The sequence below is a fragment of the Melanerpes formicivorus genome, unplaced genomic scaffold (assembly GCF_026170545.1).
Source record: "Melanerpes formicivorus ecotype bairdi unplaced genomic scaffold, bMelFor1.0.p_v2 SCAF_5, whole genome shotgun sequence".
NCBI lineage: Eukaryota > Metazoa > Chordata > Aves > Piciformes > Picidae > Melanerpes > Melanerpes formicivorus.
Window position 1 is genome coordinate 17,463,739 of NW_027142357.1, and position 16,587 is coordinate 17,480,325.

A 16,587-nucleotide genomic window follows, 5' to 3' on the forward strand; every position below is an offset into this window, starting at 1 on the left:
GTTAAAAATCTGGAAGAGGATTCTTTCTTGAATAGAGCAAGCTGAAAGACATAAAAAGCTAATTGTTGTGTAAATTTAATTTTGGACTGAGTACATATCCTGTACTTGAGTGTTAATAGATTTAGCAAATTAAAGAGAAGATGCTCAGGTGTGAGCATCACTTAGACAAAAAAATTCTTGTTTAAAAATGAAGCCCCAAAACAGATAGCTTTCAAGAATGTGAAGCAATGGAAGGGAGCACAAACCACATAGAGTAATAAATCAGCTGAGGCCTGGGACACTGTGACAGAAAAAGGAGATAAGTGATAAGGGCTGACGAAATGAGCATGATTCAGAACCAGAAAGGTCAAACTGACCCTAACAGCCTTGTCCAGTCAGTAAAACTAAGCCAGGCACACCGGGAATTGACCAAATTAGGAAAGGGTTCAAAAGTTTGAGAGGAAGACTCATCAGAAGACCCCTGCCCATGATGAAGGCCACCGGAATGACCACCAAGAGGATCCTCAAAAGAGATGTCCCCGCCCACGCTCCGCCTACACCACGCCTCTTATGAATATGTATGCAGAGATATGATTATGTGATGCAATACCACATCCAAAACTGTATAAAAGACATGCTTTTGTTACGGGAAAGGCAGAAATCCATTTAGTGATTTCTCCAACGCGTTGCTAATAAAATACCTCCTGTCTATCTGACTTAAACTGAGTCTCTTAGGCAGTTATTCTTGCCTTTTGGGGCAAAATTCGGCATCAAACACAAGAGGTCTGTAGTCAAGATAAAATCTCTTTTATTGACAGAGATATGAAATGACAGGTATGTATGTGACAAATCTGCTAGCTGCCACTTGCTTTTGTGGAACTGATAAGTTGAGATTAAAGAATACTAGTTTCTAGTTAAAGCTTTTGAAGGTGTGATTGGAAGACTTTATAGGTCATAAAAGATTATTTTGGGGAGAGTATTTTTTCATAAATGTACCCATGTGTAACAAAATGCTTTTTATACCAGTTCTCCTGTGGTTGATGTGCTACTTTATTTTTGTCATCTTTGTCTTACTGACAGGTAGTCAACTGGCTTGAAGGACCTGGATCAGAACAGCTAAGAACCCAGTGGGGAATAGGTGATTCAATTAGAGCTTCACAAGCTTTGCAGCAGAAACATGAAGAGATTGAGAGTCAGCACAGTGTGAGATTTCCCATACCCTTTTCAAGTAGCAAAATAATTCTAAGTACATGCAGTTACGAACAATGCCTTTTGGTTATGAGTATTTAGGAATTTTGTGTAGTGCGTTTGTGCTACAGAGGAAAGTACCCAAACAGTTTAAGAACTATATATGGTAATTATATGTACATACTGTTTGGTTTTTGTTCTAGTGTAGAAAAATGATACTTTCTGTCTATGATTTTTCTTAATTTTTATTACAGCAGTTCTTAGATTTTTCATGTTGAGTAGGAGGAGTAGATTTTGGTTTTCATCCTACTCTGAAAAACTTCTGAAATGTAACACATAAAACATTTTACAGTTAAATTCCCAATTGAAAAAAAAAAAAAAATCTCTTGCTTACTTCGTTACCAAAACCTATTTTGAGTATCTTTCATTCATATTAGTATGTGTTAGAAAACAAGATTGAATATACTTTTTTTCTCACCTGTATAGGTGTAACAGAGAACTCTGCTTTATCTGGGGTAATTACAGTCTTCAAAATCATGCGAATCCCACTGAGGTTTGCATGCTGACCTAAAGTTTGTGTATCACTGAAGTACTGACAAAGATGGAATGTTGCTCAGGTGTTGGCAGAAGTTTGTAGAAACAACAGTCAGAAAAATTAGTAATTTTGTGTGAAAAGTAGAGAGACCACTTGCCTACCCTATAATTAGATGCCTTTTTATAAATTAAAGCAATTTTTTGGCAGCACTGGAAAAATGTGCTTTGCTGTTTTCTTTGGTTTTTAAATGTCTCATAACAGCTGAATGTTCTCTTCCTCTTTCACTACTTTTCTCTTTTTTCCTATTCTAGTAATTAACAGTTTCTATGCTTGCTTTCTTTCATCTCCTATTTATTGTTAATTATATTACTTCTATTTTGAAGATACTTGCAAAAATGCTTGCTTTGTATGAAAGGCTACTTCAGTTAACTCTGAAGTGAAAAAATTTCCTCAGGCTTTTTTTTTTTTCCCCACTGTCTGTTTCTTGTTTGTGTTTTGGGGGCAGGGTTGTTTGGATTTTGGGGTTTCCATTTTAATTGTGAAGAATATACTAGACTTTTTATTGTTGAGCCAATACTGGCCTTTTTTCCATGGTTCTGAGTTGTGCCATATAGCTGTGCCAAATTACTCCTTATCAAAAGAATCAGAATCACACTTTTTACATCTGGTTTGCTGGTCTCTTAATTTCACTGATGGCTTGACCAAAATCAGTTGCTACAGCAGGCTTGCTTAATGCTAAAAGTAAAACCAAAAAAGTATTAATCTAGAATTTTTTCTTTAAGTATTGTAATTCACTTGTCACATTCAATAAGCTAGATTTGTGTTTCCAGTGTCTAAAGGTAATACCAAGTAATGTTGTGTAAAGTGAGTTTATTGAAGCCTATATGTCTATAGTACATATGTGACAATGAAAGATGTTTCCATATTATGTCATCTTGGTTCCCTTTTTGGGGTAGATGTCAGAATTATTTTCTCTTAAATTCTTGGCTAATTGCTAATTTAACCTTTTCATTACTTCTTTCCCTCCATGGTTCTTTTCATAGTCTGTTTCTTCCTGTAAGCAGATGGTAGATGCAGCTTTGGTTAAAAGAAAAAAAAAGTTCAGAATATGGAGATTTATACTCAGTTTTGCATGCTTTGTAAATAAATTATGCAAAACCCAGAGGCATAACTTGAAAAATTGCAAGCATTCCAATAGGAGTGTGACAGGAATGCTAACTGAATTGGGTATCTCAGTCCAACAGATGGTGCTGTTCCATAGCATTAGAAATGCATAGGGCATTTGAAGGTCACTTTACTGTAGGCCAAAATAAAAGCTGTTGAGCAAACATATTTTGCTTTGTAGGCATCTCAGTCATGGAAGATATGAATGTAATCTTGAGGTAGCAACTTGGTTTTAAATCTCCCAAAATTGTTAAGTATTTGGTCTATTCTGTTTTGCAAATATTGTGACAACATAACCAACTCCTATGTATGCATTCGGTAATTAAAGCATTTGAAAAACAAATCGATAAATTTTTAATTAAGTAGTATTAAGTTTCCCTTAACTAAGAAACAAGGGTCATATTGATGTTTCTGTACGTCCATACTTGGTTTTATTCGGAAGAGAATAGCTCCACTTTGTCAACATTAGTATTATTTTCCAAATGTTTCAAGAAAATTATTTCTGGTTTCAGTCATGCTTATAAGACTATCTAGGTGTTACTTTCAGTGACATCTTTTTGTAATTGCTTACCACTTGGCAAAAGGTCTTTTGTTTCAGCAGAGCCTAAAGATATGTAAGCATTAGAGATTTGTTTAAAAGTGGTGGAGTTCCACTGCTGGTGCAATTAAATAGTGTGAGTGGGAGTTTGTACTGGGAGCTAGTAGTCATGCCTTGTAATCTTTCTAGATTTCTGTACCTTGTATTTTTTTTTTTATGCCACAGTAATTATATTAAAATGTGCTAAGCATTCTCTGAGTTGATTGGACATGAGGAGTGTGCTTTCTGCCCACGTGAGATTTTTGTCGAGTAAGCTGTAATACATTCCTCTTTAAATTTGATTATTCATTAGTCTACAGTATGCCATTTGAAATAGAATTGTTTTAATACTTAATTTTCTTGTGTTTGTAGGAGTGGTTTGCTGTTTATGTTGAGCTTAATCAGCAGATAGCAGCTCTTCTAAATGCAGGGGATGAGGAGGACCTTGTGGAATTGAAAGCATTGCAGCAACAGCTGAGCGATGTGTGTTACCGACAGGCCAGTCAGCTGGAATTCAGGCAGAATCTATTACAAGCAGCACTTGAATTCCACAGTGTTGCCCAGGATGTAAGTTTTCTTTTTCACTTTTCATAGGTTCACTTCTCAATATTTTGTTTCTTTGGTATTACAAATGTTGGAAAAAGTCTTCAGAGGATGGGGAGAAACATAATGTTACATGGAAAATGCTGTGAGTCTTCACTTGCTGTAATTGAAACACTAGGAAGCTGGAATTCCCCTTTTTAGGTGAGAATTGCTTTGTAAGTACTCTGCACTGGTTAGGCCACACCTGGAGTACCATGTCCAGTTCTGGACCCCCCAGATTAGGTGATGTTGAGTTGAACATGTCCAGAAGAGGGCAACAAAGCTGGTGAGGAGCACAAGCCCTATGAGGAACGGCTGAGGGAGATGGGGTTGTCTAGCCTGGAGAAGAGGAGGCTCAGGAGAGACCTTGTTCCCGTCTACAACTACCTGAAGGGTGGTTGTAGCCAGCCAGGGGTTGGTCTCTTCTCCCAGGCAGCCATCAACAGAACAAGAGGACACAACCTTAAGCTGTACCAGGGGAGGTTTAGGCTGCATATTGGGAAGAAATTCTTCACAGAAAGAGTGATTGGCCATTGGAATGGGCTGCCCAGGGAGGTGGTGGAGTCACCATCACTGGAGGTGTTTAGGAAGAGACTGGATGGCGCACTTAGTACTGTGGTTTAGTTGATTAGATGGTGTTGGGTGATAAATTGGACTTGATGGTCATGATGGTCTCTTCCAACCTGGTTAATTCTTTATTCTGTAATATGTCTTACATTTCAATAACATTTGAGAGAAAATGGTTGCTACTTAAAAAGATGCCTTTTTGCCTCTTTTGTTTTTGTTGTTTTGTTTTGTTAATTAAACAGCAATTTGATGTACCTACCATGTTCTTTGTTTTTCTTTAAATTGGCATTTATTCCTTTCCTATATCTGTCAATGAAAAATAATCATACCTTGCCTCCCTGCCCCCATTTAGGGATGTATGCTCCTGCAATTTTATAGGCAGATGGGTCATTTATCCTGGTTTGAATTTCCTGTGATGAACAGAGAAACTTTTAAAATGACGGATTTCCAAACATTTAGAACTGTCTGAAGCTGAAGCTTCCTTTTAAAGATAACTTTTCTGTTGTTTTTCATTTTAGTTGTCTCAGCAACTGGATGGCTTATTGGGAATGTTGTGTGTAGATGTGGCACCAGCAGATGGAGCATCAATTCAGCAAACTTTAAAACTACTGGAAGAAAAATTAAAAAGTGTTGGTAAGCAAAGTATTTCTTTGTTTCAGATACATTCTAGTGAGTGCATTAAAGGAGAAAAATACCCAACCACTTACCCTTCACCCCCTTTAAAGACAGAAAAAAGAAAAATTACCTTTTTCTGATTCCTAGCTAAGTCATATTCCACCTAGTTACTTTTGAATTGCTTATTCTGTTTTCTGCATAGTTCTACCTGGAAAAATACTTAGAAATGTTTTTGGTTTAAGCGTAATATATATTTATTCTATATCATTATCATGCACTTTATCTTTAAAGAAACTTTTTTTCCCCTCCCACTAATCAATTGTAGTATCTTAGGAATATTGCACTTGGATGTTCTTTTTGTCTCCATAACTGCCCCTCAATCACAGAATCACCAAGGTTGGAAGAGACCTCAAAGATCACCAAGTCCAGCCTGTCACCACAGACCTCATGACTAAACCATGGCATGCAAGTGCCACATCCAGTCCCCTGCTGAACACCTCCAGGGATGGTGACTCTACCACCTCCCTGGGCAGCCTATTCCAGTGCCTAACAACTCTCTCAGTGAAGAACTTTCTCCTAACTCCAAGCCTAAACTTCCCTTGGTGCAGCTTGAGACTGTGTCCTCTTGTTCTGGTGCTGGCTGCCTGGGTGAAGAGACCAACCCCCTCCTGGCTACAACCACCCTTCAGGTAGTTGTAGAGGGCAATGAGGTCACCCCTGAGCCTCCTCTTCTCCAGGCTAAAGAATCCCAGCTCCCTCAGCCTCATCTCAGAGGGCTTGTGCTCAAGGCCTCTCACCAGCCTCGTTGCCCTTCTCTGGACACATTCAAGAGTCTCAGTGTCCTTCTTAAACTGAGGGGCCCAGAACTGGACACAGTCTCGAGGTGTGGCCTAAGCAGTGCTGAGTACAGGGGCACAATGACTTCTCTGCTCCTGCTGGCCACACTATTCTTAATGCAGGCCAGGATTAAGATTGTTACCTATTCAGTTTTATAGTACTTGTACTAAGTGTTTTGCATTAGCTTCGGTTATATCCATGTCAATATATGGCAGATTTAAGGTTGCTACACTGTCAAGAATATATACTAGAATATTTCAGTTAGGGGGGAATCTACAGTGTTGTAGAAAGAGTTTTGAAGGTCATGCATGGCTGAAGTAGTCGTGATTTGAATATAACAGTTTGATGCATAAACTAGATATTCCTTTAGAAAAACAGATAATAGAGCTGGCAAACAGTAGAACAGCAGTTTCTAAGGGCTGGCATATTTCAGTGTAGAAAAATGTATCAGCTGTTTGGGATGTATTATGAAATAGTAACTTCTGCCAGCTATTGAAGAGCCTTTAGGCTGCAACTGCTTGGCAGTGATAAATATTTTGAGTACTGTGCAACTGTGTGGATGAAAGACATTTAATGAGGTATTTGTATGCTGAAAAGTTAATACTTGCTGTCAGCTTTTATTTGTTTTTCATGTTATCAGCTAGGCCATAAAGTACCAAAGCTTTAGTTAATATAGACAAGTGATCCTTCAAAAGTTGGAAAGGGCAGTGAAAGACACATAGTAATGTCCTTTTTACTTTCAGGCCTTCCATTTTAGATTCTGTTGCATGTCATATATTTCCTTAGGGGGAAAAAATTAACAAGTATGTAAAAGTGAACGTAGACTTCCTTCTCTTTTTTTCCCCATTAGACTTAGGCTTGCAAGGCTTGCGTGAGAAAGGTCAAAGTCTTCTTGATCAGATATCCAACCAGGCATCCTGGGCCTATGGAAAAGATGTGACCATTGAAAACAAAGAAAATGTGGACCATATCCAGGGAGTAATGGAAGACATGCAGCTTAGAAAACAAAGGTAAAAATAAACCACAAATGTCTTAAATGACTAGACTTCCTGTGTGCTGATAAGTGTGTGGAAAAAATGTTGTCAATTTTTTTCCTAAAAAATTCCATACGTGTGAAAATGTGTGTTAGAAACTTACATATTTGCAATGTACTTAAATGGTCCAAAAACATCCCTGCCTAATCCATTCTGGCATATTTCTAAATCCAAGCACCTTTTGTATTTTAGTACTAGGTGGAATATTGAGTGCTTTCCTGTACTTGTAAATGCTCATCAAGAGTCATATATTCCTCTTACATGAGTTATGGAATGAATACAAGAGGCACCTTTTATGTTAGCAGTTTGAGATGAAAGGTATAATAATACCACAGTAGTGACGATGGATCTGAAATTTCCGTGTTGGTTGTGTAGACTCGTTTTTCCTCTCCTTTCTCTCAATTTCTAGCCTTTGAACATAGCCTTTTCAATCCTGAAGACAGGAAGACAAGTAAGATGGTGTCAGTGGGACAGGGTACAAAACAGAGGCACAGAGTTCAGTTATCAGAATGTGGGGGGTTTGTGAGTTTTGGAATAAGGTAGAGCAGAGAATAAAGTTGTAGTAGGGAGAAATGCTGAGGAGAGTTGAATTTGTGAAAGGGTAGATTTTTGCCATCATCCTCTTTCTCCAAGACTTCTAGCTGATTATTTTTTCCTGAAAATGCAGTAGTACTGGTATTTGGCTATAACCCTGCCTCCTTTTCTACTCACCAGTGTGCAAGACTTAGATGAAGTTGCTCATTATTACTACTGTAACCCCTAAGACAATACTTTCCATAGGAAGTGCCTGAAATTTGAGTGCAAAGACCGAACAAAAAGGTGCCTCTAGGAACAAAAAGAATTCAGTGCCTTTAATGAGCATCAAGTTGCTCACTTTAGGAATTAATTCTACCAGTCACAAATTGCTTTCTTAGGAAGTTTAGTGTAAGCATGTGTCACTGTGTGATACAATGGCAGTTGGAATTCGGAACTAATAAAAGATGCACATGGGAGAAGGAAAAGCTTTAAAATGCATAGTAATGGACTCTGAAGCAGCTGTTAAACATTGGAAAATGTTCAGAAAGATTGGTGTTCAGTTGTACTGTGAGAAGCAAGTAGAACTTTAAGGATTGTTAGGAAAGGAATAGAAAACTAAAAAGGAAATGTAATTTTGTTGCTTTATAAATTTGTAGGCCATGTTTTGCTTGTTGCACAATTCTGGTCTGTATTCTCAGAAGGGATATATAAGTGTAGGAAGGCAGTTAGAGAATCAAAAAGTCAATCAAATGTCCAGGGAAAGGTATGAAACAGCTTCCAGATGATGTATGATTAAATAGGGTTCTTCATCCTGGATGAGAGACAAAAAAGTACAATAGACTACCATCTCTCAGTAGCATTCAGTAGTAATTTTTGCAACAGTTCAAGTTCTGTTGAATGTTTCTCATTATTTATCATGCACCAAGTATAATGTTTATTTCTAGGGACATTCTGCTGGCTCTAGTTAGGTATTTGGAACCCAGAAATTACTTTCTTGCATTATTAGAGCAATAAATTTCCATTCTGTAAGCATCACAGCACTAGAGGACAGGGTACAAAATGCAGTGCACTAACAAACTATTCTTGGAAGTGCTTCTGTGTGCAGTTAGTTTGGAAAAACAGGTTCATGCAAACTGACTTCTGCAGTCACTTAAGCTGGTGACTGTTGACATCAGTAATTCCATTTGCACTGGGCAGGACTCTGAATCTTGTGTCTACTTAGCAGGCTCAGAAATTCAAGTGAAAAGGTCATTTTGGTAAATGTATTTAGCTCTTGCTGTGGAAAGAAAAGTTTTTTTTTTTAATTTTTTAAAAAATTCTAATTATAGAAAGAAATGTAAAATGTGCTTAATTTTGCAAAAGAATTAGAATAAGTTTTTATATGAATTGGTTCTTGAAATGCTTCTTAACAAGTTACAGCAAAGGACATATCAGGGTTTGATTATCATAATGTTTGATAAAAAGACAAATGGAAAGATGTTTTAACATCTCTCAAACAGTCCTCATTTCATTCACCAAGAAAATTTTGCCACCAGCTTAAAGTACAAATCAGAACTAGGTTAAAGCGTAGCTTTCGCCTAGACTTCAGTTGAAATAAACTCTGTCTTAGCCATGTAAGCATCTGTGTGGCGAATCTTACCAGCGCAGCAAGGTAAGGAACACAAAATGCTGCTGGAAGGTGTGACTGGTTTAGGCTATGCCTTTAAGAAGAGACAGTTGCTGGAGCACTCTAGCTGAATGTTTTGGTGTGAAAAGTTAAAACCAAGGTAGTTCTAAACGAATTTCATTGGTGGATTTGTAGCAATGTAACTTAGGGATTTTTAGTTTTAGCCCAGTCTGTCTGTTTCTGTCTGCCTCTGTCTGCCTAGGTAGCTGCTGGCTTTCTGTGCTTGGCTGACCTTGGACTAATGAGATAAGAAACTAATTCTTTTTCTTGCCTTAGCATATGCTCTAAACTAACAGAATTTCCCCCTTAACTTTTCTCTCTCTAACCCTTTTTGGGAAAAAAGGGAGGAAGGGGGAAAAGGGGTTTTTTTGGGGGGACCCTCCTCCAGTGGGAGGGGAGGGGCAGGTCTTCTGTGTTACTTTTTTTGCTGTATATTTTTGTATATACTGTAAATACTGTATATTGTGTATATATTCATCGCATTTCATCCTGCTTGTAAAATATTGCTTTTCCATCTCTTCCTCCGACTGAGTTAGCTGTGGTTTCTCGGGGGGGGGAGGGGGCGGGGGCGAGAACTGAACTTCTTTCACCACCACAGAAGGCCTTGTAGATAGTGCTAGTACTACTACTTACAGGTTAGCCTTGCAATGAATTTTGAGGCTCATGATTTCGGAGGCTTCTGTTGCATAGTTCTATTTATCACGTATTTGTTATGTGAAGCATTATACATTTTGGTCAAGGTAAGCAGGGCAAAAATGCTTTAATCAGCTTTTTATGAGCACTTGCATCAAAACGTTGCTTGCTGAAAACGTTGTCAAACTCTGTGTGTCTGCAATACATGTGTTGGTGAGTCTTTTTGTGCTGTTGTTTCAGGTGTGAGGATATGGTTGATGTGCGGAGACTGAAGATGCTTCAGATGGTACAGTTATTCAAATGTGAAGAGGATGCTGCCCAGGTATGGCAATACCTACAGAATTTCATCGTTCTGGACTTCATAGTGCACTGGTTAAATTTGTGGTGTTGATAATTGTACAGTACTTTTGTCACTCTCAAATGTAGTTTTATTTGTGCTGTGAAAATTAAGGCTGTAGCATTGACTGAAAGTGATTGGTGATTGCGTGCATGATCTACCAGTTCATGATATCTCTCCTAACTTTTTTCCTGTCAATAGTATATACTTCTACTCAAGTCAGCTCACCCTTCTGGAATTTCCCCCCCCTTTTTTTTTTTTTGTAAAGTTTGTTGTTTTAATTTAATATACTTACATGCTTTTAACTTCTGTTTTTAAGGCAGTAGAATGGTTAAGTGAACTTTTGGATGCTCTGCTGAAGACGCACATCCGATTGGGAGATGATACTCAAGAAACAAAAGTTCTATTGGAGAAACATCGAAAGTTTGTTGATGTTGCACAGGTGAAATATTTTTTTAGCAATGTGGGGTTTGTACAGTTTCAGAAGGTCTAATGGACAATCATGGAACAGCTGTTACTAGTCTTAATGGTTAGTCTTGATATCTTTGAATGAAGACCTGATGATTGCTGGAACTAGTGATGAGCCTAATGAAGTTTTGACATTCCATCAATATTAGCAGCACTGTAGTTTACTATCTCAGTTTATCTGCTTCACATGGGCAGTGCAAACCACAAAATACAGACTTTACATGTAATTTCTTAAGGCACATATTTCAAACAGTCTTTATAATTAGATTGGAAAGACTCCAATAGAAGACTGAAATACAGATGAGCCACTTGGTTTCAGTCTTTTGTTTTTCCTGAGGTATTTCATGAGATGGAGCCTGTCTTTCTATTAATTTTCCAGATAGAGTTGAATGTTGGTGTATGGTAGTCCTCCTCATACAAGGAGTTTTGGCACTAGCAGAGTTGGTGGTTGAGCAAAACTGACAGCTTTAATTCTTGACTGTAGCAGCCAACTAAGGAATCCTGCTGCTGAGTCTACTGAAATTGCTGCTGCCATAGGCCATGTTTAAACACCTGTTTGCAAATCTTGAATATGCCAGCAGGTGTGAGATACATGTGAAAGATGTCACTGAAGAGTAGGAAGTATGAAAGCTGAGCTGTTCTCTGGTGCTTTTTTCAGATGTATACTGCTTCTAGGAGTTTGTTTATTCAAAATTGCCAGTTCATAGATGTGATGGTTTTGAGTTGCATCTGTTACACTGGAGCTGACGTCCTCTTTTGGTTATGTTGAGCTGATAATGACAGGAGGGTAGCTTGTTGTTACAATGATGTGCCACAATGCACTTAGATGCTGGGTGTCCACAAACGTGGTGATAGTGAAGTCAGCAAGACAGTCACCTTGCTGACAGTAGATATCAAGTATCCCTTGTAAGATCATTCATGCAGCTACTTGAAATTTTCAGGAAGCTCTTTCTTCTGCCAGTGTGAATGTCAGTCAACAGGAGCTTACACGTTTTTATTGTTCTTTCAAAAAGCACTGTTAGGTCATTTCTGTTTTATTCATGCTTCAGCAGCATATTCTAGTAGAGCAGATGACTTCAATATATTTTGTGGACCCAAACTGAGGAGCATTCGTGAACACATGTACTGTTATTTTAAGATGTCAATTAGCTTGTAAGTTAAATGCAGGGGTTTTGTGTGTTCTTTTCCATCTCTTCCGACATTTAGAGTACTTATGATTATGGGAGACAGTTACTGCAGGCAACTGTTGTTCTGTGCCAGTCCCTGCGATGTACTTCAAGGTCCTCGGGGGATACGCTTCCAAGACTTAATAGAGTGTGGAAACAGTTTACAATAACTTCTGAAGAAAGAGTACACCGACTGGAAACAGCTGTTGCATTTCATTCAAGTGCTGAAAAGGTGATTGTTGTGTTTACAAAAGAAAAATTTCATATCAGAATTTAAGCCAACAAAGTGTAAGAATAAGGAAGTTGCCAGTGTGTATCCCCCAATAGATTAAAAATGCAGAAAAATTAATTTAATCCTATTTGTCTGATGGTTAATTTTGATACTTAATGCAATTACTGCATGCATGGATACATATATTTGTATAGGGCCTGCTTTACAAAAAGGAGAATGGCAGCCCTAATGTTCAAGTGCATTGATCTGGGACAGGGAAGAATATGGGTTTGTCTCTTCAGAGGGGAACTCTGACATTGATCACAAAACATTACTTTTTGTGTTTTAGACTAATTCCTAAAGGCAAGGAACTCTTCTTGATCTGTGTGCTTTTGCAAGGTGTAATACAAAGCTATGGTATCTTTTAAAATCTTTGGAGAGTTAAAAGAAGTATTGCCTTTTTAAGTTGTGAGCATTTTTGAATGTGATATCCTCACAAACTATGTAAAGGAATTTAGTTTTCAGTGTTCTGTGTTACTGCATCTTGTATTTTGCACTTGAAGGGCTTTTTTTTTTCAGAACACACCTCTGCCTTGGTATGGTTTTAAACTCCCATATGCAATTGTCTCAGTTCTGTACTCAGTTGGGTGATGCTAGAAGCCAGAGCAGGATGAGCAATCAACAGTGTTAGGAGGAATAATTGTTGCTCACTAACAACTTATTGCTGTGGAGGAATGTTGAGAGTTCTCAAATGCCTGAATTTAAGACAGTGTCTGTTAATGAAGAATGAGAGGTAGGCCTGTGACACATTTTGGAAAAGGTATTTAGAGTATCTCTAGTACTGACAATAAAATGTCATATAACTGCAAAAAAAGCCCACCTTGTGCATGGTCAGTTATTTCATTCTGTCATACAAGGAAAGCATAGATGTGAAGTTGCTTTGTGTTCTCCTTGCTTGTATTAATTTCTTTTTTGTATTACCTAAAGGTGCTTTGTAGGCTTTGGTAATTGATGGGAGGTTCACAAAATAAATATATCATCTATATGCTGCCACAGATGTCTGTAAAATATTTTACCTGGTACCAAAATTGGAATTCAGTGGTTCATAAACTTTTGAAAGAGCTGGTTATCTCAGTCCGTATTACGAGCATTGGGTGGTACTGGGTCCCAATCCTGTCTGGAAACACTGGTGCTCAGACTTTTTTTACCCCACCTGTTCTGTATTAGATGTGGATTTAGTTTTGAAACTGTAAGGGACCCTCTGTTATCTCTGTATCTTTTGTTTTGTATGACTGTCTTGTACATTTCGTGATGGAAGTTAATATTTTTATGCATTTTATATTTGTTGCTGTCTAGTAAAACTAATTCATTATTCCCTCTTAGATATACAGAACAGTGGAAGCCCTGACTATCTTCTTAATACAGTTTAATTCACATTTTCTTTTCTTCCAGTTATGAGTGTTTTGATGAATCTTATATAAATGTGTCAATGAAGATGCTGACTCTATCAGCTAATGGCACTGAAAAAAACTACATTCTGTCTCTTCTATATCTTTTTTTTAACAGATTTTGCAAGAATGTCCAGAGCAGCCTGAAGCTTTTAGTGACGTGGAACAATTTGATGAAATTGAAGCAGTTGGGAAGTCACTGTTGGACAGACTAACAGTGCCTGTAGTTTATCCCGATGGGTATGCAAAATGTTCTTCTAGTTCCTTCTGAGTATTCTTTTGGTGAAATTTCATAGTAGTCTTTCATGCAGAAGAGTCCTGAAATTGCTGAAACTAACAAACCAGCCCACAAATACTTATCAAAATTTATTTTCCATCTTTCACAGAAAGCACATTGAAACTTTCCACAGGCAACATGCTCACTTTTGGAAAGGTAGTGACTTTTTCACACCAAAGCTTGGAATGTTTCTGGTGGGTGTGTAGGATCCCACACTGTAAAGAATGAGACCTGAAATTAGTGTTTTGAATTAGAGACTGAAACTGTAGGAGATTGTATCAGGCAGATGCATTAGGCAACAAAGTATCATATTCCCTGTGCATTATTTCCTTTAGTAAGGAGTGCTGTGCCTGAAGATAGAATAGAATAAACCAGGTTGGACCCAGGTTTGGGAAAAAAAAAGGGCATAGCAGATATTAATGAGCCAGTAAAAATAGCAACTGTTACTTATGCTTTAAATTAATGTAATTATTAAAGTGAAAGCAAACCTTAGAACCTGGAACAGCTCTCAGTGAAAGACACTTGCCACACCTTGAGGTTTAAGTCCTAACATAAATCTCCTATAGCTGTATATACACCTGTGTTTTAGACTTGAGTGACTAAGTCCTGAACATTATTTGTAGACCCCTCTTGCATATTAGCAGAGTTCTGTGTGTCCCGCTTCCTGAGAGTAGGATCCTAGTGTTCTGAATTCTAGGATTCCTTGCTCATCATCTCTAGACATTCTTGTTTTGAAGCATTTAACAAGCAATTCACGGAGGGTTCACAAATAATTTAAGAAATGTAGGGACATAGAAAACATCATAAAATGTTTGGAGGCGTTCTCATTAGCCTTTTCAGTCCTTCAAACTTTGTTAGTATTCTCTTGAAAGTATCCAGGTTCCTATTCTCTGTCCTTCTCATGTATCCTAATCTGTATTAGGAAAGACTTTTGCCCATATAGTCATCTGGGGCACTGTCATGCAGTCTGTCATTGGAGTTCCCTAGCCAAATTAGTCTACACCTGCATGAAGTAACTTTTCTGTCCACTTAGGCTTATCCCCCCTGCTCTGTATGAAATTATTTGCCCTGCCACTGTTTCCAAAGTCTTCCTTGATACCTGTTATTTTGCTGGAATGTGTATTCTGTTCAAATCCTCCTTTTGTTGACAGCTTGGTTAGTCATTTCATTAACATTTTAGCTGTTCTTTTGTTGTATTTGAATGGGAGAAATGAACTTATAGACACATGTACTTTTCGGTCTGAGAGAGATGACATAATTTGTCAGCATGTGGGCTGAATTCACATTCACAGAGCGCTTCTATAATGCAGCAGTTGTATAGCCTCAGGATTCATGTATAGACAGATTTCCTTGATTGTCATAGTCCTCCAAACTGCCAGACTGACTTGGCAGGTAGCCAGAGGAGGAGGTTAAAAAGGAGTTTTAGGAAGTATGTAGTTGCCCTTGTGGAACAGTGCCCTGCTGTGAAGAGAATCTTTTGAGTATGAAAAGGGTCTTTGTAATTATTTGTAATAATTTCATAAAGATACGCTGTCAAGTCTCATCACTGAGTCTGCGAAGCCTTTTTAACGTGGCTCTTAAATTTCAAGAGGGAAAAGTGCCTGTTTTTCTGTATTGTTTTACAGTGTCAACCGTGTGTATCTTGACCTGTGTTGTACTTTTCAGTGGTAACTTTTGTGGTTTGGGTTCTTGCAGGTCTGAGCAGTATTTTGGGAGTCCCAGTGATATGGCTTCTGCAGCAGAACACATTAGAGAGAAGATGAAGCTAGTTAGCCTGAAAAAGCAGCAGCTGAGACAACCAGAAGCTATTACCCCAGAGAGCTAATACTGACCCATGTCTATGAATTCATAATAGGACTTCAGTTTGTAATCCAGCATGGTGTTTGCATATTACAGAAATTGGCATAATATATTAAAATGCATTTCACAGCTGTTATAAGTCTCATCTTTTTTTTTTTCAAAGTAAATGTTCTCAGCATCTTAACACCGTACATCTATCAAGCCATAATTATTTAACATGCTATGAAACCATAGATTCCAAGTATCTTATGAAAAGGAACTGTAAATTTTGCACTGAAATTTGCTGTAAAGCTTTACCTGACCTGTCAGCTGCTTCATAGTTAAACAGCTGATGCAAGCTTTGAATGGTGCTAACTAAAGTGTTAGGAGTTCCATATTATGAAATTGTAGACTTTGCTTCCCCCTATGCCCAGGTGATGTAGTAATTTTAGACTGCAGGTGAAGTTCCTGCAGTGTAGACAGTGTTGACCCTATAATTTTAATTTGAAATGCTTTTTAACAAAAAGATCATTTTTATTGTGCCAGTATGCAACCTGCCCATCAAATCTTTGATATATCAAATTCATTAAACAGATGTTTTCCTATTTGTATTGATAATGTATTAAAAGCTGTTTGTGCTTAATAAAAAACATCTTTTTGAAGTCTAATACAAATTTGTTCTGGTCTGTGTTCCCTAACATCATTTGTGATACATTTGGTAAGTGGTAGTAAAAATCATAATTCCCTGAATATTTCTCAGAAGTCTGTATCATTTTTGTTATGAAATACTCTTTAACACACAGCTGTAAGGCGGGCTGCTCTTGAACCATTATTAATAGGAGTGAGTCTGTGGTGGTTTTTTTCCCCTTGCTTTCTGATAGTAGTACTTGCATAAATCAGTGTTAGATTAATAATGGTTTTGTCCCCATGTAGGACTGGTACACAGCTCTTGCGCTTCATTTCTAACTCTTGTCTCCCTTGGAGTGAAGAATCTTGGATACTGTGAAT

General features: G+C 37.8%; 1 protein-coding gene across 7 annotated transcripts in view; it reads left to right on the top strand.

Annotated features, from left to right (window-relative positions):
* SESTD1 (SEC14 and spectrin domain containing 1) overlaps nucleotides 1-16,253 on the top strand; it is a 55,010-nt gene extending 38,757 nt beyond the window's left edge. For all 7 annotated transcript variants that reach the window (XM_068138459.1, XM_068138453.1, XM_068138455.1 and 4 more), the window contains 9 exons: nucleotides 1,060-1,182; nucleotides 3,816-4,010; nucleotides 5,111-5,225; nucleotides 6,895-7,054; nucleotides 10,134-10,215; nucleotides 10,550-10,672; nucleotides 11,905-12,096; nucleotides 13,642-13,763; nucleotides 15,496-16,253. In XM_068138459.1, the coding sequence (XP_067994560.1) occupies nucleotides 1,060-1,182; nucleotides 3,816-4,010; nucleotides 5,111-5,225; nucleotides 6,895-7,054; nucleotides 10,134-10,215; nucleotides 10,550-10,672; nucleotides 11,905-12,096; nucleotides 13,642-13,763; nucleotides 15,496-15,625 (1,242 nt within the window). In that variant the 3' untranslated portion in view covers nucleotides 15,626-16,253. The remainder of the gene's footprint in view (nucleotides 1-1,059; nucleotides 1,183-3,815; nucleotides 4,011-5,110; nucleotides 5,226-6,894; nucleotides 7,055-10,133; nucleotides 10,216-10,549; nucleotides 10,673-11,904; nucleotides 12,097-13,641; nucleotides 13,764-15,495) is intronic.
* The last annotated feature ends 334 nt before the right edge of the window (nucleotides 16,254-16,587 follow it).